Raw genomic sequence first — 24,301 nt, forward strand, 5'->3', positions numbered from 1 at the left:
ATGCTAGCAACACCATGGGCATTTACATGAAAGAACCTAAAACTTCAGAGTCCAGCTAAAAGTCTAAAGAATCATCGAGTACTTGGTTCATACTTGTATGTGCAACGCAATTGCAATGGGGGTTTCTGTAACTATAAGAAAAACCGCGGACAGTCTTAAAAAATAATTTTGAATACATGTAGAAAATGGATAAAATAAGAAAGACAATTGTTTAATCCCCAGCGTTACGTTAATACCGATGTACTGAATGTGATGATTACGAAAAACGGCTGCATATTATTACAAAACTAAGCCTGTTGTTTTGATTTTTTATTCACTCAAGTGTTCGTGTCATCCGCCTAATTGGTGCAAACTTAAACGGTTTGCCTAATTGTCACATGTCTGTATTCAAACTTTAACAAAGGCGATACGCAAACAAGTAAGCTAGCAGACAATTATTGATTTTTGTCACAGTTGTCATGGCAAAGGTGTTAAAATACATAGGTACATTTAGTTTTAATGCTGGTTTTAAATAACATCCGCAGACTCGTTTTTTTTTTACCCCCTAAAATTTGGGAGCCAATATCATACCGCGTTATAACGAATACCGCAGTATATCGAGTAGCGTTATAACGGGTTTAGAGTGTAGTAAGAATGTGTTTAAGCACTTTCTCATACACTTGTTTCACATTGTACAACCTCTTTAACATACTGCCAATACAAAATTGTCCATAATTTGGTCAATGATGGAAGTTTTTTCAGAATGTAGATCGGGAATTTTTGCACTGATTTTGGGAAAATACATGCTTTTTAGCATTGGGAATATAGCCCAATAATGGCTATAAAAATGGCCGGAAGAAAAAACCTGCTTAGTTCAATTATTTATTATTATTATACCAGATATTTATCAACCAACAAAGAATTTCCACCAGTTTCATTTTCAGAAATTTGTGGGTGTTTTTGTAGCTAAAATTAAATACGGCTTAGCAACTTGAAAACAACAAAATCCGCAAGGACAGGACTGAGGTAAAAAAAAAAAAGAGAGAGATTCATGGGGTACTCGGGCATTATCATTGCTAAGTCTGGCTCATCCACACTGTTGGTTGAAAAAATGGTGCAAGGGCTGCCTTGTGTTTTCTTTAATGTCATCAGCAAATTCTGAATATTTTAGTATATAGACCTACAGTGACCCAGAGACAGTGTGTTTTCGGGCGAATCAGTTTATCTTGAAAGCTAGCTGGCCCGTAAGGCCACTCAAAATTCAGTGGTTGTCAATCTATGACAACATATTAAGTTGCCTATTATATAAACATTGTCTGAAATTAATTGCATTAAAATTAGAAGATCACTTTTCTGAAAATACAACGATACACTGGTGACTACATTTTGAGACATTACATCCGACCTATGACACAAAAGCTTAGGATGATGATGACCTTATTGATTATCTTGGGAGACAATAATTATTATCTTATAACTTCAGCAAATAACTTCTCTTGCAGAAAAAAAACATTTCACATCCAATTTTAATTAAAACATTTTTTCTGATCTGTAATAAAGCTACTTACTTCGGATTTTCGTAAATCCTACATTTACACTTACAGTATTTAAAAAATTATTGTCTCCTGTTAGGTTACACAGCTGATAACTCTTGCACATTTTGATGAATAGCCTGAAATAAACACAGACACATGGCAGCTAAACTTAAAAGGGAAAGTGTCCGCAAATTTTCCTTTATTGATTTTTGGCATTACTCAGAGCTGCAGATAACTTTTTGCATCAATTGGGTGTAATACCCAACCTTTTTATGCCCCCGAAGGGAGGCATATAGTTTTTGAACCGTCTGTCGGTCTGTCAGCATTTTTCGTGTCCGGTCCATATCTTTGTCATCGATGGATGGATTTACAAATAACTTGGCATGAATGTGTACCACAGTAAGACAACGTGTTGCGCGCAAGACCCAGGTCCGCAGCTCAAAGGTCAAGGTCACACTTAGACCTTAAAGGATAGTGCATTGATGGGCATGTCCAGTCCATATCTTTGTCATCGATGGATGGATTTTCAAATAACTGGGCATGAATGTGTACCACAGTAATACGACGTGTCACGCGCAAGACCCAGGTCCGTAGCTCAAAGGTCAAGGTCACACTTAGACATTAAAGGATAGAGCATTGATGGGCGTGTCCAGTCCATATCTTTGTCATCAATGGATGGATTTTCAAATAACTGGGCATGATTGTGTACCACAGTAAGACGACGTGTCGCGCGCAAGGCCCAGGTCCATGCCTCAAAGGTCAAGGTCACACTTAGACATTAAGGGATAGTGCATTGATGGGCGTGTCCGGTCCATATCTTTGTCATCGATGGATGGATTTTCAAATAACTTGGCATGAATGTGTACCACAGTAAGACGACGTGTCGCGCGCAAGACCCAGGTCCGTACCTCAAAGGTCAAGGTCACACTTAGACATTAAGGGATAGTGCATTGATGGGCGTGTCCGGTCCATATCTTTGTCATTCATGCATGGATTTTAAAATAATTACGCATGAATGTGTGACACAGTAAGACGACGTGTCGCGTGCAAGACCCAGCTCCGTAGGTCAAAGGTCCTAAACTCTAACATCGGCCATAACTATTCATTTAAAGTGCCATCGGGGGCATGTGTCATCCTATGGAGACAGCTCTTGTTTCAAAATAACTGGGTATCCTTATATTCAGCTGGGTAAAATCAGTGTTGCCCCTTAAGCACGGTTGTGAAAGTTTTGCTGCTTATCAGGACTTTTTCCATGTTTTCTTGTATGCTAAGTTTTGTTTTTAATTGGGTATTTACTTATTTTTACTGCATATTTATGCAATCTATGCTGGTTATCTGGAGCTCTGATTACTTTTTGATGTGGGATGATAGTTAACCGGTTTGACATTGCAAGGTGACTGAAGAATGTAATTTGACTTAATTCTACTGAAGATATATTTTCCAAGTGTATAAAATGTACAGTAGATTAATGTTTTTATGTAGTTGAAGAACTGTAAGTTTGTGTCTTATTTTCTTTTTAAAAAAAAACAACAAAAAACAAAATTAATGGAAATGAAAGACTTACATTAGGCCTTTTATTTTTGATCTTTCGGTTTACGGAACCGCCGCTCAAAAAAACGTGTTTTCAGAAGAAAAAAAAATTGGAAAAACGTGATTTTTTAGCTCGACTATTCAAAGAATAGTAGAGCTATTGGACTCACCCATGCGTCGGCGTCCCGATTTGGTTAAGGTTTTGTATGTAAGCTGATATCTCAGTAACCACTTGTGGGAATGGATTGAAACTTCACACACTTAATCACTGTGATAAACTGACCTACACTGCAAAGGTTCCATAACTCTATTTTGCTTTTTTACAAAATTATGCCCCTTTTTCGACTTAGAAATTCTTGGTTAAGGTTTTGTATGTAAGCTGGTATCTCAGTAACCACTTGATGTGGGAATGGATTGAAACTTCACACACTTATTCACTGTGATAAACTGACCTACATTGCACAGGTTCCATAACTCTATTTTGCTTTTTTACAAAATTATGCCCCTTTTTCGACTTAGAAATTCTTGGTTAAGGTTTTGTATGTAAGCTGGTATCTCAGTACCCACTAATGGGAATGGATTGAAACTTCACACACTGTTCACTGTCATGATCTGACATGCACTGTGCAGGTCCAATAACTCCACTTTGCATTTTTTTCAAAATTATGCTCCTTTTTCGACTTAGCAGTTTTTGGTCAAGTTTTTGTATGTCAGCTGGTATTTCAGTATCCACCTATGGGAAAGGTTTGAGACTTCACGCACTTGTTCACTTTATGAGCTGATAAGCACTGTGCAGGTTCCATAACCCTTTTTCCCATTTTTACAAAATTATGCCCCTTTTTCGACTTTCGTATTAATTCAATTGACAAGGCTGTTGAATAGTCGAGCGTTGCTGTCCTCCGACAGCTCTTGTTTATTTCCTCCGCTATGACATGAAAGCTTGCAGAAGAAAAAATGCATCGCGTATTCCAAAAAGAAAAAAAAAGTCTCGTTCTTCGAATATCCGTCACGGCGAACGAGTCAAATCAACATTAGGAATTCCTATAATTCTATTTTTAAACTTCATATCTTATGCATGGCGTAAACGTCCAATTAAAACTTCCGATATATACTGCGCCCAATCATCATGCTTGTTACGCAATTTACGAAACGTTTAAAAATGGCTGCGCCCAGGCTGTATTATTTCCAAAGTTTTAAAGCAATTTTAATGAAAATGCAAGAACATTCAAAGTTGCGACGTAGTGCTTTCCTGAAAAAATGGCCAATTGTCGGTGAAATGCAGTCTGTATTTAGTATACAACTACGTTTATGGTAACTGTCTTTCCAATAGCGCAATGCTTATTACGGTGATTCTATGCACTGCTTATTACGCGAACTTGAAAGCATTTTTTCCCGAAAAATATCATTTAAATACACAATGATGACAGTACTTTTGTTTGATGATATAAACTGGTACAGGGGACATTAAAACTGTGTAATTGTAAGGCCCGGTAAGCAAACGTTTAGCCTGTACAGCTTTTTGGCGTCCGGTAACCTATTTGTTTATAAGTTATGAATTACGTATTTTTAATGAAATTATTGTACGTTATTAACATCAGATTAATGTTGATTATAGATGTAATTACTGTCTTTTCCAATGTAGCTGTGCAGTAGATGCGGCAACACAAATATTGACTAACAGAATTTTCAGAGATCATTGCAAAGATGAACTGTTGTGTTACATTAGGCCTATTCATAAAATAAATTAACAAATATACCAAGAAAAACCATATGAGGAAAGGCAATGCTTCCAGTTAACAGACATAGGCTAGGTATCTGTTTACCAGATGGCTAGACACTTCCTATTCCTAACACTTAAAAAGATAATTGCTTATTAGGCACAGTGCAGTGTATGTTGTCATATAGCTGTACCCCTAAGTTTCAGACTCTGACTGGGTCCATAAACTGCCAAGATGCTTGAAAGCTGCTGAGTGTAAAATCATATATCCATGGGTTTAAGATCTGACAGTGTTGTTCAAATGTGGGGAATATTAGATTCTTCCATCTGTTGTTTTAACAGAAGGTATTAATTTCAGTCAGTGTTTAACATATGACTTCTATGTCGACCTCCAATCATTTAGTTTGTGAGAATATATGCAGTTTTTATGTATAGTACAGTCCTTTCAAGAAAAATGTTACAGCTACCTGCCTGCTGTATATTAATGTAATTTCACAGAAATACCAAGACAAAATTTTTTCTCAAGTGCTATTTACAAGCCCCAAGGCTCATTTTTAATCAAATATAACCAAGGTCACAGGTAATATTTGCAGGAAAAAGCATCAAAAGTGGGAAAGAAGATTATAACATGCAGCCTGTGTGATGTTATGTAGAATTTACCCATATTCCTTTCAAAAGGGCCGTTTCCTACGGAGAAAAAAAAATTCTGATTCTGTTTTTTAATTTTATTTTTTTTCCTACGACCATGTGTCATCCTGGCGGTTCGTAAACCAAAAAATAAAAAAATAATGGCCTTATAGAGACAATAGTTTGCCCTGAAGTCAAAATAGTTGTTTGCTAAATTGCTTCCATTTCTTTTTAGATCTTATTAACATATGGGGGAATACATTATAAGTCACTTCACATAGATAAAACAATGCTTTTATCAGATTTTTAAACAGCTGTGACAGATATGCTGCAAACAGCCGAGTGTGTTTTTTTAACCTTCTATCCAATGCCCCTTAATTTTAGAACACAATTTTTTAATACTTTCTTTTAATGAAGTCTTTACACAGTCATTTTCTTCTTTTCTGTATATATATATATATATATATATGTTGTTTTGTTAAAAAGAAGTAATGAGAACATATTCAGTGTTGGGATGCGTCTTATATACATATCCAAAGTTGTATATGGTTGCTGAAATAGGATCCTTCACAAAGTTTGAGCACAGCCTAGAACAAGAAGCGCTTAAGAATAGAAAGTAGGAGTCATATTCCACAAGTTTTTGTTAATGAATTGTAAAGCTCTTCCTTTCAAATGATAATATTGGTACATTGAATTTGACGTACTTATCATTTGCTATTTTAGAGGTAAAGAATCCGCAAGGATGAAACCGAACGAGGATAGAACAGAGGTTTTCCCTGGAATGGTTAAATATGGAGGCTGTTCTGGGTCGGTTGGCTCAGTGAAGTGGAAAACGGGTGCCATTGTTATTGACAAAGATGACAAGCTTGGATGGAAAATTAAAATGATGTTAGACTGTTCAGAGAATCCTATATTAAACTATCCAGTGAGTATAGATGACATAAATGCGGTGTTCCCACTGGCATTTAAAGTTGGGGGGTGAAAACTAAGATTTTCTTGCACTTTTGCACCCCCTCATTAAGAGATATATAACAGCTATCTCCGAAACTGGGGGGTGCAAAGTACCATTCTAGGGTTAATTGGGTGTTTTTGGGAACACTGAAATGCCTTTTAAATTAAATAAGTTTATCTAGCAGAATTATTAATGAAAGTGTAACATGTTAAACCATACAAAGTTTTTATACGCCCGAAGGGACATATTATGTTATGCTGTCCGTCCGTCTGTCCGTTAGAAACTTGACTCAAATGTTCACCACACTGAGATGATGTGCAGGGGGCATGTTTTGGATGTCTCACTTCAAGGTCAAGGTCACACTTAGGGTTCGAAGGTCATATGAGTGTGTTTCGTGTCTGCTCTGTAACTCTTGAACTGCTTGAAGGATTTCGAAGAAACTTGGCACAGATGTTCACCACACTGAGATGATGTGCAGAGGGCTTGTTTCGGATGACCAGCTTCAAGGTCAAGGTCACACTTAGGAGTCAAAAGGTCATATATGACTTTGCTGTGTCCGCTCTCTAACTCTTGAACTGCTTGAAGGATTTCAAAGAAATTTGGCACAAGTGTTCGCTACACTGAGGCGACCTGCAGAGCGCATGTACTGGATGACTTGCTCCAAGGTCAAGGTCACACTTAGGGGTCAAAGGTCATATATGACTTTGCTTTATGTATACTGCTTTGCATTGCAGTGCTCTTGTTTTTATTTGGCAAATCCCTTTTTAGCTCATCTGATTTTTTGAAAAAAAATGATGAGTTATTGTCATCACTTGAGCGGTTGTCGGCGTCGGCGTCGGCGTCTGCGTCGGCGTTGCCTGGTTAAGTTTTATGTTTAGGTCAGCTTTTCTCCTAAACTATCAGAGCTATTGCTTTGAAACTTGGAATACTTGTTCACCATCATAAGCTGACCCTGTATAGCAAGAAACATAACTCCATCTTGCTTTTTGCAAGATTTATGGCCCCTTTTGTACTTAGAAAATATCAGATTTCTTGGTTAAGTTTTATGTTTAGGTCAACTTTTCTCCTAAACTATCAAAGCTTTTGCTTTGAAACTTGGAATACTTGTTCACCATCATAAGCAGACCCTGTACATCAAGAAACATAACTCCATCTTGCTTTTTGCAAGAATTATTGCCCCTTTTGGACTTAGAAAATCAGTTTTCTTGGTTAAGTTTTATGTTTAGGTCAGCTTTTATCCTAAACTATCAAAGCTATTCCTTTAAAACTTGCAACACTTGTTCACCATCATAAGCTGACCCTGTACAGCAAGAAACATAACTCCATCCTGCTTTTTGCAAGATTTATGGCCCCTTTTGGACTTAGAAAATATCAGATTTCTTGGTTAAGTTTTATGTTTAGGTCAACTTTTTCTCTTAAACTATCAAAGCTATTGCTTTTAAACTTGCAACTCTTGTTCACCATCATAAGCTGACCCTGTACAGCAAGCAACATAACTCCATCCTGCTTTTTGCAATAATTATTGCCCCTTTTGGACTTAGAAAAATCATTTTCTTGGTTGAATATTATGTTTAAGTCAACTTTTCTCATTAACTATCAAAGCTACTGCTTTAAAACTTGCAACAGTTTTTCACCATCATAAGTGGACACTGTACATTAAGAAACATAACTCTATCCTGCTTTTTGCAAGAGTGATGGCCCTTTTTAGACTTAGAAAATCATGGGTAGGACAATATTTCTATTATACAAAAAAAATCAGATGAGCGTCAGCACCCGCAAGGCGGTGCTCTTGTTTGTTCTCTTACAATAAATTTTTTATGAATTACTTCCCTTTTTTATTACTAAAAGTAGCTTATTTTGATTCTTTTTATTATTGGCCGGAGGGAAAAACCGAGACCACTTTTCTGTGGTACAACATGGATGGTACACTCAATTTTTAGATGTTTTTGTACCCCCCCGACAACAAAGTTGTAAGGGGGGGGGGGGTGTATACTGGTTTCAGGTTGTCTGTCTGTCCGTAGACACAATCTTGTGCGCACCATCTCTCCTCATCCACTTGACACAATTTAATGAAACTTCACACAAGTGATCAGTAACAACAGTAGTTGTGCATGGGGCATGTTAAGTTCTTTCAGAAAAAAAAACATTGCAGAGTTATGGGACTTTGTTTTTTGTTACTATACTATATACATAGACACAATCTTGTGCGCACCATCTCTCCTCATCCACTTGACACAATTTAATGAAACTTCACACAAGTGATCAGTAACAACAGTAGTTGTGCATGGGGCATGTTAGGTTCTTTCAGAAAAAATTTTTGCAGAGTTACGGGACTTTGTTACTATACTATATACATAGACACAATCTTGTGCGCACCGTCTCTCCTCATCCCCTTGACACAATTTAATGCAGGTTTTTTTTTTACAACTGGGGGAAGGGGCCCCAGCCTGTCATTGGGGGAAGAAAATAGCGCGCGATGAGCAGTTTTGGGGGATTTTTTCACTCGGGGGCGGGGGGGGGGGAATTTACAATTATACATAATAAACACTTTAAACTATGTTTTTATTACATATTCCTGCAACTTTTAGCAACTATATACACTGTCACTTAGCAATAGATGGACTTGCACTGATGTTCACTTATCATTGTAACAAGGTGGGTGGGGAGAGTTGAAATGCTCAATTAAGCCCTATACAAGAAAGAAATCATTGAATGTTTAAAGGTCACATGTTTTTATTCACAAAAAATGCTTCAAAATAAGAATTGCTTTTGCAGGAGTCATCATTTTATTATTAAATGCATACTTTTGTTGGCTTTTTATTTCGATTGTACTAGAAAATCTTGTAAGAAAGGGTAAAGAAGTCCGAAAATCACGATCGCGAAAACATGTGACAAATATGAAAAAATGAGTATAGATGACATAAATGCGGTGTATAGTTGCTAAAAGTTGCAGGAATATGTAATAAAAACATAGTTTAAAGTGTTTATTATGTATAATTGGTGTATAGTTGCTAAAAGTTGCAGGAATATGTAATAAAAACATAGTTTAAAGTGTTTATTATGTATAATTGATACAATTATACATAATAAACACTTTAAACTATGTTTTTATACAATTATACATAATAAACACTTTAAACTATGTTTTTATTACATATTCCTGCAACTTTTAGCAACTATACACACTGTCACTTAGCAATAGATGGACTTGCACTGATGTTCACTTATCATTGTAACAAGGTGGGTGGGGAGAGTTGAAATGCTCAATTAAGCCCTATACAAGAAAGAAATCATTGAATGTTTAAAGGTCACATGTTTTTATTCACAAAAAATGCTTCAAAATAAGAATTGCTTTTGCAGGAGTCATCATTTTATTATTAAATGCATACTTTTGTTGGCTTTTTATTTCGATTGTACTAGAAAATCTTGTAAGAAAGGGTAAAGAAGTCCGAAAATCACGATCGCGAAAACATGTGACAAATATGAAAAAATGAAAGCAAACATTTAAAATTCTTGATAAAATACCCATTTTAAATTTCATCTTTTCACCAAAACTATTCCATACTTATAGTATCTGATTATTTAAAACATTTATATTTTATTTTGTCCTAGCAAAATACCTCGGCAAAGATAATAAATTTGCGTATCGGCCGACCGGCTTATTTAATCGAATCAAGCACAAAAAATAATTACTTTAAATTGGCAACACATATTACACAATACAGCATAAGCTGTTACCGCTAACTAACAAGAGGTACAAAGTAATAATAATCTGATGCTGCATTGTTTATCAATCAACTATTACATACTGATGATAACCACGTGTCAGTCGGCGCGTGGTGTGATTGACATCTGTCAGTAGCTAATTAACATACGACGCTCCGCCTACTGCCATACTTACGCTGGTGTCGACAAACAGTATTGAAGTTCACTGGGATTTTAACTGACAAGCGGCAGAGCTTTCAAACTCGTTACGCATCAAAGAGTATTACCACGAGACAAGCAGATGCACACGGCATATCATGTGCGGGTCAGATATGAGTTTTTATCGATTTGCGGGTCAAAACCGGAACCTCGGGTCCACTGAACGCTCTTCTACAACATTTTTCTACTATTTCTAAAGGTTTTCACACCCATTGAAAATTGTGAAAGACCGTCTGCAATTGTAAACGGGTCCTATATTATATAAAGAAAAATCGCTTGGAGTAATCTCCCTTGCTTTGTTTACGATTTCGGAGGGGGGAATTTCGGACGTAGGGGAATTTCGGACTGCGGTAGGGGAAATTCTTGGCTGTGGGGGAAATCCTCGGCTGGGGGACGAGGCCGATATTCGGCTTCTGCTATAGAATTAAAAAAAACCTGTAATGAAACTTCACACTTGTAAGTGATCAGTAACAACAGTAGTTGTGCATGGGGCATGTTAGGTTCTTTCAACGACAAAAATTACAGAGTTATGGGACTTTGTTTCTTGTTAACATACTATGTACATACAGTCTGCATATGCAGTCTTGTGCACGCCTAATCTTCTGAACCCTTGCATACAATTTAATGAAACTTCACACAAGTGATCAGCACCAACCCTAGTTGTGCATGGTGCATAGTTATGGGACTTTGTTTTTTGTTACTATACTGTATACATGCAGTCTATATACATACAGTCCACATAATTATGCAATCTTGTGTGCGTCAAATTGCAATGTACTGTGTCAGTGCATGCGGGGGGTACATTCATCACCTTTAGTGATAGCTCTAGTTTGAAATGACTTTACCTGGTAAGAATTGTTTTTTGGTTTTTTTTTTGGACTTAGAAATTTTTTTTTGATTTCTTCTTTTTGTTGTTCCTGTCCTTTTGGCTTCAACAGTCAAGTTCTTTAAATTTTGCTCCCATCCTCTGATGTAACCCTTCGGGCATATATTGCCCCGCTTGACGGCGTTCTTGATAAGTCAAATACAGAAATTCTGTTGTTAAGTGTGATTAGGAAAGCTGTATTCATTAAAATCCTGATGATGTTTTGACTTCATGTAATTTAAATTCTAACACGTGTTAAATGTTTTGATCGCAATTAAAAATATATTTAAAAAAGTTGTGCAATCAGTCAAATTCCAGTAAGCAAACAGAATGAGTTTATTTTAAAGGTTTCCTGTATGTCATTGATGTTGATCCAAATTAAGGTAGCTGCGAAAAGGCAGTTTTTTTTTCAGGAGACAATTAAAACTCATGTACTCCCTTATAACAAGGCCTGGTCCTTTGGAACAAAGGTCACTTGACCTAGTTTTAAATGGTGTTTTATTTCCAACAGAGCTTCTTATCATTAGCTTTTAGTTACATGACTTAAATGCACTTACAAGTTACAAGGTTTTTAATCTTAACAGTATACAAATCTGCCAATCACATAAATTGTAAGCCCTTATTCATGTTATTCACTTGTTTCTTAAAGGTATTTAGTATTAGAAAACTTTATGGTTCAATAATGACTACAAAATGGTGGCTTTCAAGTTGCTTAAAACCAGTTAACAACTGACTGGTACTTAGTCAAGTATGACAAAATTTATTTACATAAAAGTTTAGTATTTTAGGGACTTCTTAAAAATGATCTCAGGTAGCATAAACTCTGGCCTGGAAATTTCTTACTTTTTACTATCTGCAAATTGACATCCTAGGGAAATCTGTTTTCTGACCGTAGGGCCACCTGTATTACACTTGAAGTGTTAGACGCTAACTGTTCCAAGCGAGCAGTCCACAGGACTCCCAACCTTGAAAATCAAAGAGTCTGGTTGTAAAATAAGGAGTCCAAATCAACAATGACCATTTTATATTTAATTCTCTGCAGGCTTGTCTCTCAAAATTTTGTTCAAATGGGGGCACTTGGACCCTTTTAGGGGCTGCTAGAGCTAAAATTCAAAATACCATTCTCTCCCTCTTACTTTTATATGCTTTTTGTTTTTCTTTTCTCTGTTTTCTGTTTCTTTGATGGTGGTTGATACCCTGTTAAAAAACGCTCCATTTCAGTACCAGAGTTATTAAACTGACAGTTCATTATTGATTTTGACCTTAATGTTTTGTTTATGCCGGCAAGGCAGACTGGTTTATTTTACCTATTGCATAACGCAGCAGTGTTTCATAAGCGCCTGCGCAATCAGAGTGGAATTCCAAAAACAAGTCTATGTAATCAGACCGTTTATTTTCATGTATTTGTAGACCTGTGCGAGAACGCTCGAGAGAAATTGATGTTTTCAGATAGATTTAGTTTTGGATTACTGCACTTTCAAGGAGTCCAACAGACTCCCTGGGCTCAAAATCAGTGAGTCTGATGTGAATTTTAAAGAGTCTCAGACTCCCATTAGTGTCGAACACTGCGGGTGTACGATGAAGAACAATAACTTCGGCTACATAAACATGGATAGTGATATTTTCTAAAATAGGTCATTAGATGGGAAACTAAAATGTAAATGAAACAAAAATTGTGCCAAATCGTCCTTTTTACCAGCAATCTCAAAATATGTTTGAAAAATGTTTGTTTTTTACAGCTCACTGCAGACACCTTGAAGAAACATGTTTGTAAAGATACAATATTAATTGATGTGAAGAGGACGAAAGCTGACAAGGATTTGATATCTTTTTACCTGAAGGCGAATGATAAACGTGCAGCAAAACATATAGAGGCTTTGTGTATCGAAGTGCTGACAAAGAACACAGCTGGTAAATTCTGTTGTATTTCTTTTAGAATCAGTTTTTTTCCCTTAAAAGTCTAGTCAAAAAGTGTACTTTCCCTATGGAGGGTCTGTCTGGCTGTGTGATTAGGATTGCTGTTATCAAATCAATTGCCCCTTACTAGTGTGGATTGGAAAGCTCACTCACAGTGTAGAAATTCTTCATGTGAAGCGATGCAGCTGTCTTACAGAGGGTTGGTGGTGCTACCCAGGTACCGGCCTATGCCTGTAACAATGCTTGGAGGGCCTCCTGTGGTCTTCCTTCACTGATGGGGCAATGAAATGAATGGTCAGACTCAGAGCCCATACAGACAAGTATAATTTCACCATATTTTTTACTTATTTCTGTTTTGCGGACAAGTAAGTCAGAATCAGATTTCACCACCCCTGCATGAACAACAGTTTTAAAAAGTTGCTACATGACCCGCACTCTAAACGTAGTCAATACTTCCTTTAACAACTTGGTCTTGTTTCTTTCCCTGTACGACCACATCAGATTCTTGTCAGTTCAGATCTGTTGTATTAAACTGGTAAAATTTGAAATCAAACAATTTACGAAGAATTATTTTCTTTCAGCACCTACCAGCAACTCAGAAGTTTGTATCAATTCAACACCTGCAAAGTCAAGCCTATTTACACATGTTGGTAATTCACCACCAGTGGTGAAAATAGAAAAAGAAAATTGTTCACAAGTGTTTACAAGGTAAAAAACACACTTCTGGGTTTTCTTTTTCATTTCTTTTAGAATTTAGAATTATTTATTTAAATGGATTATAAACTGAGAGAAATTAATAAAATTGAATGGCAACTGCACAAAACTTACTTAAAAAGCTTATTTATTTAATATACACATTTACAGTTGGAATTAATTTTTTAGTTTCATTTCTATTATCCCAATTTGATGTTAGTTCTTAGTCTAGACATTCAAATAGTGTTAGAATCCTTACTAATGTTTGTGCTTATATTTGGGTAGTTAGTGAAGGTTTAAAGTGTTTTTAAGATCATTAAGCAGTTAAAATTAAAAGTTACATTGGCAGTTTATTTCTGACAGGTTACCATGGGGGCATACGTTTCACAATGAGCTCTTGTTTCAATTCAGAATTTAAGGTTGTCTATCCATTTTGATGTAGATGCTAACTGGGACTAAAGACATTATCACTAATATAAACCAAAGTGTGGTGCAACTTTTAATATGGACAGAATCCCATCCCCTTACAATTAAAGGCTGACAAAACCCCTATGGTGATTTTGACAAAGCTCCTCCTCTTGTACGCTGCAGAATTGCTATTATCATTGTTAAAGAGATATTTTGTACAACTTCTTCCAAATCTTTTTTATTCCTGTATCAGTGGAAAAAAAGCATTTGCCTTGAATTGAATGTAATTTGAGTTTAGTCTTACTTTCAGTGATGATGGGCAGGTTTTGTTAATTTCAGACTTCCTTTGGCTTCTGTAGCTTTAATTTATTTTGGTAGGCTTATTTATAAGTAGAATTTTGTTAATATGTTGCTGGGTTGAGTATCTTCTTAAGTATGTACTTTTTACTACAACAGATTAAGTATTTCTGTAACTGCAAAACTAATACACTTTTATTTCAGCATGAAGTCACATAAAAGGGAGCCAATGGATGAAGACGGGAAAGAAAATTTTAATAAGTAAGTGAAGTAGAGATATTTTGAGGAGTATATCTTTTTGTCTCATAGAAGCTCACCTCAGCTAGATATTGGTAAAGATATATGAGCCGTGCCATGTGAAAACCAACATAGTGGGTTTGCGACCAGCATGGATCCAGACCAGCCTGCGCATCCGCGCAGTCTGGTCAGGATCCATGCTGTTCGCTTTCAAAGACTATTATTATTAGAGAAACCATTAGCGAACAGCATGGATCCTGACCAGACTGCGCAGGCTGGTCTGGATCCATGCTGGTCGCAAACCCACTATGTTGATTTTCTCATGGCATGGCTCACATGGTACATTTGTAAGGCATTCTTTGTCTAGCATCTTGCCTCAACATTTTTGCTTACATCTCCTCTGAAACTGTTGATCAGAATTACAGCAGACATGTCCTGTAGCATCCTGACATGGACCTCTGTCAAGTTCATTCTGTTGGTTCAGCTTGGCCCTTTTTACAAGCTATGAGAGCTAAAGGGAGACCTTAAAACAATATCCACTCATAAACCAGTGAATTGATCTCCACCAAAGTTAGACGCATCCTCGTAAGGTCCTCTCTTAAGTTTGTTAAAATGTTTCGGCTTGGTCTGTTTCAGGGGCTACCTGAGCAAAAATAGAGAAACATGTAAACAAGTTATTCCCATGATAGTATTTTAACCAAACTTGTTCTATGATATCCTTGCATATGGATATCTCCCTGTTTTGTTAAGGCTAATTATTTGATCATTAGCACACTTGGTTTGACTTATCAAGTTTGCTGCAGTAGTTACACATTATGGGGCTGTTAAAGCAAAAAAGCGAAAAAAAGGTTTGTTACTTTTGATGAATTTCTTGGGTGTTCACCAAACTTGGGTGAAAGATTTTGGCCCATTTAAGCTTTTAGTTACATTTTCCTAAGAAGAAATTATGAAATATTGGTGAACAGTTTCTGTGGGTTTTGTGGTATCATGGTCTCATAGCAACAATATAAAATCCTGACTAATATTTTTCACATGTATTTCATCGTCAACTGATGAGTCTTGTCCCTCAAGAAAAAGATATTTTTCGTAGAGTCATTTATACCAGAAAAATAAGTCAGTGTTCTAGAAACAAACTTTGATTAAACCTGTATTAGTGTATTAGTGTATTTCTTAAGTAGCAGATAATTTTCATTCACTTTCATCTCCAGATCATACTCCAAGACCAGTGATCAGTTTTTACAGAGAGGGTCAGACAAGAGCAGGCAGTGTCTGGGAACATTGTCATCGTCATCATTATTTTATGGTAAATCACCCGCACAGCCACAGCTTAGCAGTACACCAAAACCATGGCTGAACAGGTCTGTGTTCTTATAGATTGTTATTGCTTCTAAGACTGTAAATGTTTACAAAATAAGCAAATCATAACAAATACAAGACATTTGATAAAGCAGTTTGCGACTTAGAATTGTTCAGACTTGCATATCCTTAATTCAGAATTTTTGCTTTTGGAAGTCAAGTACTGGGTTTTACTCTCTAGAGATTGTGTTTGAAATAGATACATTTTTACCTTCATTTAGGAAGAGTTTTCACTTCAGTTTGATCACAATCACAGGTCAGAAAGCATTGAATTAAAAACAATTTCTATTTAGCATTTAGCCTGCTGGCGGAAAGTTATTCTACCTTTGGGACCAGACCAAGATCAGCCTATACATCCGTGCAGGCTGATCATGGTCTGCACTGTTCACTATTTAGTCAGTAAACTTTAAGTAAAGACATAGCAAATAGTATTGCCCAAATTGAATGACAGTTCAGTCCATTTTAGAAATTTAGCAGGCTAAAGGTTTAACAGTAGATATTTGAATGTGAAAATTTTCTTTTAATAGCAAAAGAGGGCCAGGATTGATGCCAGACCCTACACCTATAAAACGAGCCAGACTAATGGACAGTATATCATACAGTATGAAGATGAAACCAGCACAGCCGACCGACACGAACCACCAGCAAATGTTACAAGGGTGCGAGCCTTCAGTTCTTAAAGATCTAGATACCAAATTTTATTTTTTTAACCAGACTACAAATAACTTGTTACAAGAAAACCATTCTTAAAAAAGTGGTTTTCATCTCAGTTTTATCTCGTTTACTTTATTTAAAGTTTAGAGATGCAGGACATCTGGTTGATTATAAAAAAAGTCACCACATTTATCTTTGACTGTTGTCAAAGCCAGTATTTCTGAAACAACTTCAAAAATTCCGCTGCAGTGTTATCAAGTTTTTTTTTTATTTATCAAGAGAGAAACTAGATTTGGCCCAGCAAAAAGGCAGTTAATTTAACAGTAAGGATCTTTTGTCTAACAGGTTGTTTATAAAAAAAACTACGTCTAAAATTAACAAAAATGGTTTCATTGGACTGTATAACATAAATTGTATAATTTTTCATTACAGGTTCTCAAACTTGGGAAATACTTGTTACATGAATGCTATACTGCAGTCATTGTTTGGTTTGGAGACATTCTCTACTGACCTTATGTCCAACAGAAGAGTGATTAGAACTCTCCAACAACAGTCACTATATTAGTAAGTTTTAAGACTCGACTATACAAAGCCTGACATGTGCCTCTGCATCCACTGCTTGGTTAAAGTTTTGATGAACTTCCACTTTATTGTGATTATGACTTGAAGGTTTCGCTTTAAAAGTAAAAAAGATATGTCACGTCATCACCAGCATCATGTTACACAAGGGCCATAACTATTGCACCAATATTTTATGAATAATTTCCCCTTTCTCAGAATTTTAGGTTAAAATGTTGATGTGCTTTCTCCCTATCCTTATTATACACTGCTATACTAAATGGATTTGGTCCAGACTTGAAATAGTTTTCATCATCATCACTCTCGCCATAGTCCAAAAGAGGAAGTTGTCTGGCAGAAATATTCCATGTCTCCTTCTAGTCATAAATTCAGGTCAATAGTTTGATGTACCTTCACTTTATCCTGTAGAATTTCATTAAACTTGAAATAGACATGAACCAAGATACTGCGATGATGCCCTTCAAGTTTTTTTTTTTCGATTGGTCAATTTCCCTTAGAGTTATTGCCCTTGATTTAATGAAAAATGCACAAAAATGTCTGTCCGCAGCCATTTCTCAGTAACTAGCAGGTAGAATTTCATCAAACTTGAAATAAACATGAGCCAACATACTGCAATGATGCCCGTCAAGTTTTTTTTAGCTCACCTGTCACAAAGTGACAAGGTGAGCTTTTGTGATCGCGCGGTGTCCGTCGTGCGTCCGTGCGTCCGTAAACTTTTGCTTGTGACATCTCTAGAGGTCACATTTTTCATGGGATCTTTATGAAAGTTGGTCAGAATGTTCATCTTGATGATATCTAGGTCAAGTTCGAAACTGGGTCACGTGCGGTCAAAAACTAGGTCAATAGATCTAAAAATAGAAAAACCTTGTGACCTCTCTAGAGGCCATATTTTTCATGAGATCTTCATGAAAATTGGTCAGAATGTTTACCTTGATGATATCTAGGTCAGGTTCGAAACTGGGTCACGTGGGGTCAAAAACTAGGTCAGTAGGTCTAAAAATAGAAAAACCTTGTGACCTCTCTAGAGGCCATATTTTTCATGAGATCTTCATGAATATTGGTCAGAATGTTCACCTTGATGATATCTAGGTCAAGTTCGAAACTGGGTCAGGTGGGGTCAAAAACTAAGTCAGTAGGTCTAAAAATAGAAAAACCTTGTGACCTCTCTAGAGGCCATATTTCTCAATGGATCTTCATTAAAATTGGTCAGAATGTTTACCTTGATGATATCTAGATCAAGTTCGAAACTGGGTCACGTGGGGTCAAAAACTAGGTCAGTAGGTCTAAAAATAGAAAAACCTTGTGACCTCTCTAGAGGCCATATTTTTCACGAGATCTTCATGAATATTGGTCAGAATGTTCACCTTGATGATATCTAGGTCAAGTTCGAAACTGGGTCACGTGGGGTCAAAAACTAGGTCAGTAGGTCTAAAAATAGAAAAAACTTGTGTCCTTTCTAGAGGCCATATTTCTCAATGGATCTTCATTAAAATTGGTCAGAATGTTCACCTTGATGATATCTAGGTCAAGTTCGAAACTGGGTCACGTGGGGTTAAAAACTAGGTCAGTAGATCTAAAAATAGAAAAACCTTGTGACCTCTCTAGATGCCATATTTTTCATGAGATGTTCATGAGTATTGGTGAGAATGTTCACTTTGATGATATCTAGGTCAAGTTCGAAACTGGGTCACGTGGGGTCAAAAACTAGGTCAGTAGGTCTAAAAATAGAAAAACCTTGTGACCTCTCTAGAGGCCATATTTCTCAATGGATCTTCATGAAAATTGGTCAGAATGTTCATCTTGATGATATCTAGGTCAAATTCGAAACTGGATCACGTGGGGTTAAAAACTAGGTCAGTAGATCTAAAAATAGAAAAACCTTGTGACCTCTTTAGAGGCCATATTTTTCAAGAGATCTTCATGAATATTGGTGAGAATGTTCAGCTTGATGATATCTAGGTCATGTTCGAAACTGGGTCACGTGGGGTCAAAAACTAGGTCAGTAGGTCTAAAAATAGAAAAACCTTGTGACCTCTCTAGAGGCCATATTTCTTAATGGATCTTCATGAAAATTGGTCAGAATGTTTACCTTGATGATATCTAGGTCCAGTTCGAAACTGGGTCACGTGGGGTTAAAAACTAGGTCAGTAGATCTAAAAATAGAAAAACCTTGTGACCTCTCTAGAGGCCATATTTCTCAATGGATCTTCATGAAAATTGGTGAGAATGTTCAGCTTGATGATATCTAGGTCAGATTCGTAACTGGGTTATGTGCGGTCAAAAACTAGGTCAGTAGGTCGAAAAATAGAAAAACCTTGTGACCTCTCTAGAGGCCATATTTTTCACGAGATCTTCATGAAAATTGGTGAGTATGTTCACCTTGATGATATCTAGGTCAAGTTTAAAAGTGGGTCACGTGCCTTCTAAAACTAGGTCAGTAGGTCAAATAATAGAAAAACCTTGTGACCTCTCTAGAGGTCATATTTTTCAATGGATCTTCATGAAAATTGGTCAGAATTTTTTATCTTGATGATATCTAGGTCACATGTGCTCAAAAACTAGGTCACTATGACAAATAATAGAAATAACGACGTCATACTCAGTTCAACACTGGGTCATGTGGGGATAGGTGAGCGATTCAGGACCATCATGGTCCTCTTGTTTTTTTTTATTGGTCAATTTCCCTTAGAGTTATTGCCCTTGATTTAATGAAAAATACACGTCTGCAGCCATTTCTCAGTAACAAGTTTGTAGAATTTCATGAAACTTGAAATAGATATGAACCAACATACTTTGATGATGCCCGTCATTTTCTTTTTTTTATTGGTCAGTTTTCCATACAGTTATTGCCCTTTAATTGTTTGAAAATCCACAGATTTGTACATAACAAACCAACCAATTGGAAGAATTTCATTAAACTTCTTTCATTCTTTTCCATGAACATTTATTATAAACATGTGAAGTTGTGTACCCACATCTGGGGTCGCCACCTTGACTTGGTCACACCCCCTTCACCTCACAACCCCCACCCCCATTTTTTTTATTTTTTTTAATTCATATTTAATTTTCCATCAATATTATAATCAACATGTAAAGTATTGTAACCTCACCCCTCCGCCCCCCTCCCCCCCCAAAAAAAAAGCATTCATTTCCTGTTAATTTGATTTTGACTAATGAAATTATTTGCTTCTTTGTAACATTCTTAACTTTTTGCTGGATATATTTTTTGCCGTTCCTCACCACAGACCCTTTCGGCGGTGGATACCAATTCATCGAATTTGCTTGTTAATCACTCCATTGATAGCACTTGTTGTACCCCCCGACAACAAAGTTGTAAGGGGGGGTATACTGGTTTCAGGTTGTCTGTCTGTCTGTCCGTCTGTCCGTAGACACAATCTTGTGCGCACCATCTCTCCTTATCCCCTTAACAGAATTTAATGAAACTTCACACAAGTGATCAGTACCAACAGTAGTTGTGCATGGGGCATGTTAGGTTCTTTTAGAAAAAAAATTTGCAGAGTTATGGGACTTTGTTTTTTTGTTACTATACTATATACATAGACACAATCTTGTGCGCACCATCTCTCCTCATCCCCTTGACACAATTTAATGAAACTTCACACAAGTGATCTGTACCAACAGTAGTTGTGCATGGGGCATGTTAGGTTCTTTTAGAAAAAAAAATCTGCAGAGTTATGGGACTTTGTTTTTTGTTACTATACTATATACATAGACACAATCTTGTGCGCACCATCTCTCCTCATCCCCTTGACACAATTTAATGAAACTTCACACAAGTGATCAGTAACAACAGTAGTTGTGCATGGGGCATGTTAGGTTCTTTCAGCGACAAAAATTGCACAGTTATGGGACTTTGTTTCTTGTTAACATACTATGTACATACAGTCTGCATATGCAATCTTGTGCGTGCCTAATCTACCAAACCCTTACACACAATTTAATGAAACTTCACACAAGTGATCAGTACCAACCCTAGTTGTGCATGGTGCATGTTACATTCTTTTAGACAAATATTCTGCGTAGTTATGGGACTTTGTTTTTTGTTGCTATACTGTATACATACAGTTTATATACATACAGGCCACATAATTATGCAATCTTGTGTGCGTCAAATTGCAATGTACTGCGTCAGTGCATGCGGGGGGTACATTCATCACCTTTAGTGATAGCTCTAGTTTCCTCTGATACGCCCTATTTTACTATAAAGTATTAAAATAGCTGAGTGCACGATCTCCTATGACAGCTATTGTGTTCCCTTCCCCATCCATCCCTACACCACTTGCAGACCTTAAGAAAAAAGGAATATCACTTAGCTTAAATGTTGGTCAGTTGGTTTTTCAGTCAGTCTGATGAATAACCAACATACACTTGCCTTTCACCATAAAACTTCATAGAATTATTGTCAGGTGATGGATATCATAGACAGTGACCTTGAGAATGGTCTCGAGTAGAAAAAAAGTTACAAATGCTTAGTTTATACATAATTTATTTTAGGTCGATTGTGAAGGAAGTTTTACAACTTACATTAATCACTCTCAACACCTCATTCCTGATGGAATCCATCGCCATGAGGGTATCCCCTTTCCCCTTTCTCAATTACAAATGCTTGAAACTGTAGCTGAAAAACTTGCTTGGGATTTAAGTTAGTTCTGCATGGCTGATAAATGGGAAGTAATTGTGTAACATGTCATGTATCATGATAATGAAGAATAATGCCTGGACTCTATATACTGGTGATATGGCTACTTTCCAGACTTTTATAGTGTGGGAAGGCCCCCGGTATACATTTGGTGATTATCCCCTGCCGATGAAATCGGGAGGGGGGTATTGAAATGGCGTCCATCCGTCTGTCCGTCCGTCCGCAGCCATTTCTCAGTAACTTCTTGGTAGAATTTCATGAAACTTGAAATAAACATGAACCAACATACTGCGATGATGCCCGTCAAGTTTTTTTTTTGATTGGTCAATTTCCCTCAGAGTTATTGCCCTTGATTTAATAAAAAATGTCCGTCTGCAGCCATTTCTCAGTAACTAACTGGTAGAATTTCATCAAATTTGAAATAGACATGAACCAAGATACTGCGCTGATGCCCGTCAAGTTTTTTTTTTTGATAGCTCAATTTCCCTCAGAGTTATTGCCCTTGATTTAATGAAAAATGTCCGTCTGCAGCCATTTCTCAGTAACTAGCAGGTAGAATTTCATCAAACTTGAAATAGACATGAACCAAGATACTGCGATGATGCCCTTCAAGTTTTTTTTCGATAGTTATTGCACTTTAATTGTTTAAAAATCCACAGTTTTTCATTTTCTATCAATATTTATAATCAACATATAAACTGTTGTATCCTCAACCCCCCCCCCCCCCCCCCCCCCCCCACCCAAACAAACCATTAATTTTTTTTTTATTTGATTTTGACTAATGAAATTATTTGCTTCTCGGTAACATTCTTAACTTTTTGCTGGATATATTTTTTTGCCGTTCCTCACCTCTGACCCTTTCGGCGGGGGATTCCAATTCATCGAATTTGCTTGTTATTTTTGGCATAGTCAGGCAACCTGGGTAGAACCACGCAACCTTCTGCAGTCCAGCTAGATGGCTGCCTGATCTGATAACTTGAGCAGGCCTCGAAACCATAGATTTGAAAGGCACAGCATTACTTGAATTATTGCCTGTGGTCAGTGGTTGACCCTCTATGTCAAAGAGAATATTGATCTATCCTGTATGTTATCCCTTTAAACCTTGCTGCTGATCTGCTATAAATCAATGACTCTTGGTACATTTACTTATTGCCTAAATTTGTTATAAAGAACCCTTATCATACGCTTTTAATCATTCATATATTTCAGTGCTTTAGTCAAGTTATTGTATGTAAAGAGACAGCCCAATGCAAGTGATATCTCACGGAGAGAGGCGTTGCGGCGGGTCAAAAGTGCAATATCAACAACAGCAAAAAGATTCTCAGGATATGGACAACATGTGAGTTTTCTTGCTGTTAAAGACGAATCATTTTCAGTACACTATTTGAAATGTTTTAGATACATGTAGTAGAGGTATCATCGTCACCATTTTGTCTGCACCACAGAATATTTCCATGTAAGCAGGTTTCTCAAAAATTTCCCAGCCAAATGCTTTCGAACTTAAACTGGTCTTCAGCATTATGAGGTGACCTCATAGGACAGGTACTTAAGTAGTTTTTAGCTCGACTATTCGAAGAATAGTCTAGCTATTCTACTCACCCTGGCGTCGGCGTCGGCGTCACACCTTGGTTAAGTTTTTGCATGCAAGTACATACAGCCATCAATTAAAGGCATATAGCTTTGAAACTTATTTTTAGCTCACCTGTCATAAAGTGACAAGGTGAGCTTTTGTGATCGTGCGGTGTCCGTCGTCCGTCCGTCCGTCCGTCCGTCAACTTTTTGCTTGTGACCACTCTAGAGGTCACATTTTTCATGGGATCTTTATGAAAGTTGGTCAGAATGTTCATCTTGATGATATCTAGGTCAAGTTCGAAACTGGTTCACGTGCCATCAAAAACTAGGTCAGTAGGTCTAAAAATAGAAAAACCTTGTGACCTCTCTAGAGGCCATATATTTCACAAGATCTTCATGAAAATTGGTCGGAATGTTCACCTTGATGATATTTAGGTCAAGTTCGAAACTGGGTCACGTGCCATCGAAAACTAGGTCAGTAGGTCTAAAAATAGAAAAACCTTGTGACCTCTCTAGAGGCCATATATTTCATAAGATCTTCATGAAAGTTGGTCAGAACGTTCACCTTGATGATATCTAGGTTAAGTTCAAAAGTGGGTCACGTGCCATCAAAAACTAGGTCAGTAGGTCAAATAATAGAAAAACCTTGTGACCTCCCTAAAGGCCATATTTTCCATGGGATCTGTATGAAAGTTGGTCTGAATGTTCATCTTGATGATATCTAGGTCAAGTTCGAAACTGGGTCACGTATGGTCAAAAACTAGGTCAGTAGGTCTAAAAATAGAAAAACCTTGTGACC

The 24,301-nt window shown here is 36.9% G+C and overlaps 1 protein-coding gene across 2 annotated transcripts in view; it reads left to right on the forward strand.

The window, feature by feature from the left end:
• The window catches only part of LOC123537803 (ubiquitin carboxyl-terminal hydrolase 37-like), a 62,527-nt gene that overhangs the window by 1,297 nt on the left and 36,929 nt on the right, over nucleotides 1-24,301 (forward strand). For both annotated transcript variants that reach the window (XM_053530531.1, XM_053530530.1), the window contains exons 2-9: nucleotides 6,112-6,313; nucleotides 12,869-13,040; nucleotides 13,628-13,754; nucleotides 14,649-14,705; nucleotides 15,890-16,039; nucleotides 16,565-16,696; nucleotides 17,124-17,255; nucleotides 23,140-23,269. In XM_053530531.1, the coding sequence (XP_053386506.1) occupies nucleotides 6,131-6,313; nucleotides 12,869-13,040; nucleotides 13,628-13,754; nucleotides 14,649-14,705; nucleotides 15,890-16,039; nucleotides 16,565-16,696; nucleotides 17,124-17,255; nucleotides 23,140-23,269 (1,083 nt within the window). In that variant the 5' untranslated portion in view covers nucleotides 6,112-6,130. The remainder of the gene's footprint in view (nucleotides 1-6,111; nucleotides 6,314-12,868; nucleotides 13,041-13,627; nucleotides 13,755-14,648; nucleotides 14,706-15,889; nucleotides 16,040-16,564; nucleotides 16,697-17,123; nucleotides 17,256-23,139; nucleotides 23,270-24,301) is intronic.

This window comes from Mercenaria mercenaria, chromosome 18 (assembly GCF_021730395.1).
Source record: "Mercenaria mercenaria strain notata chromosome 18, MADL_Memer_1, whole genome shotgun sequence".
NCBI classification, from domain to species: Eukaryota; Metazoa; Mollusca; class Bivalvia; order Venerida; family Veneridae; genus Mercenaria; species Mercenaria mercenaria.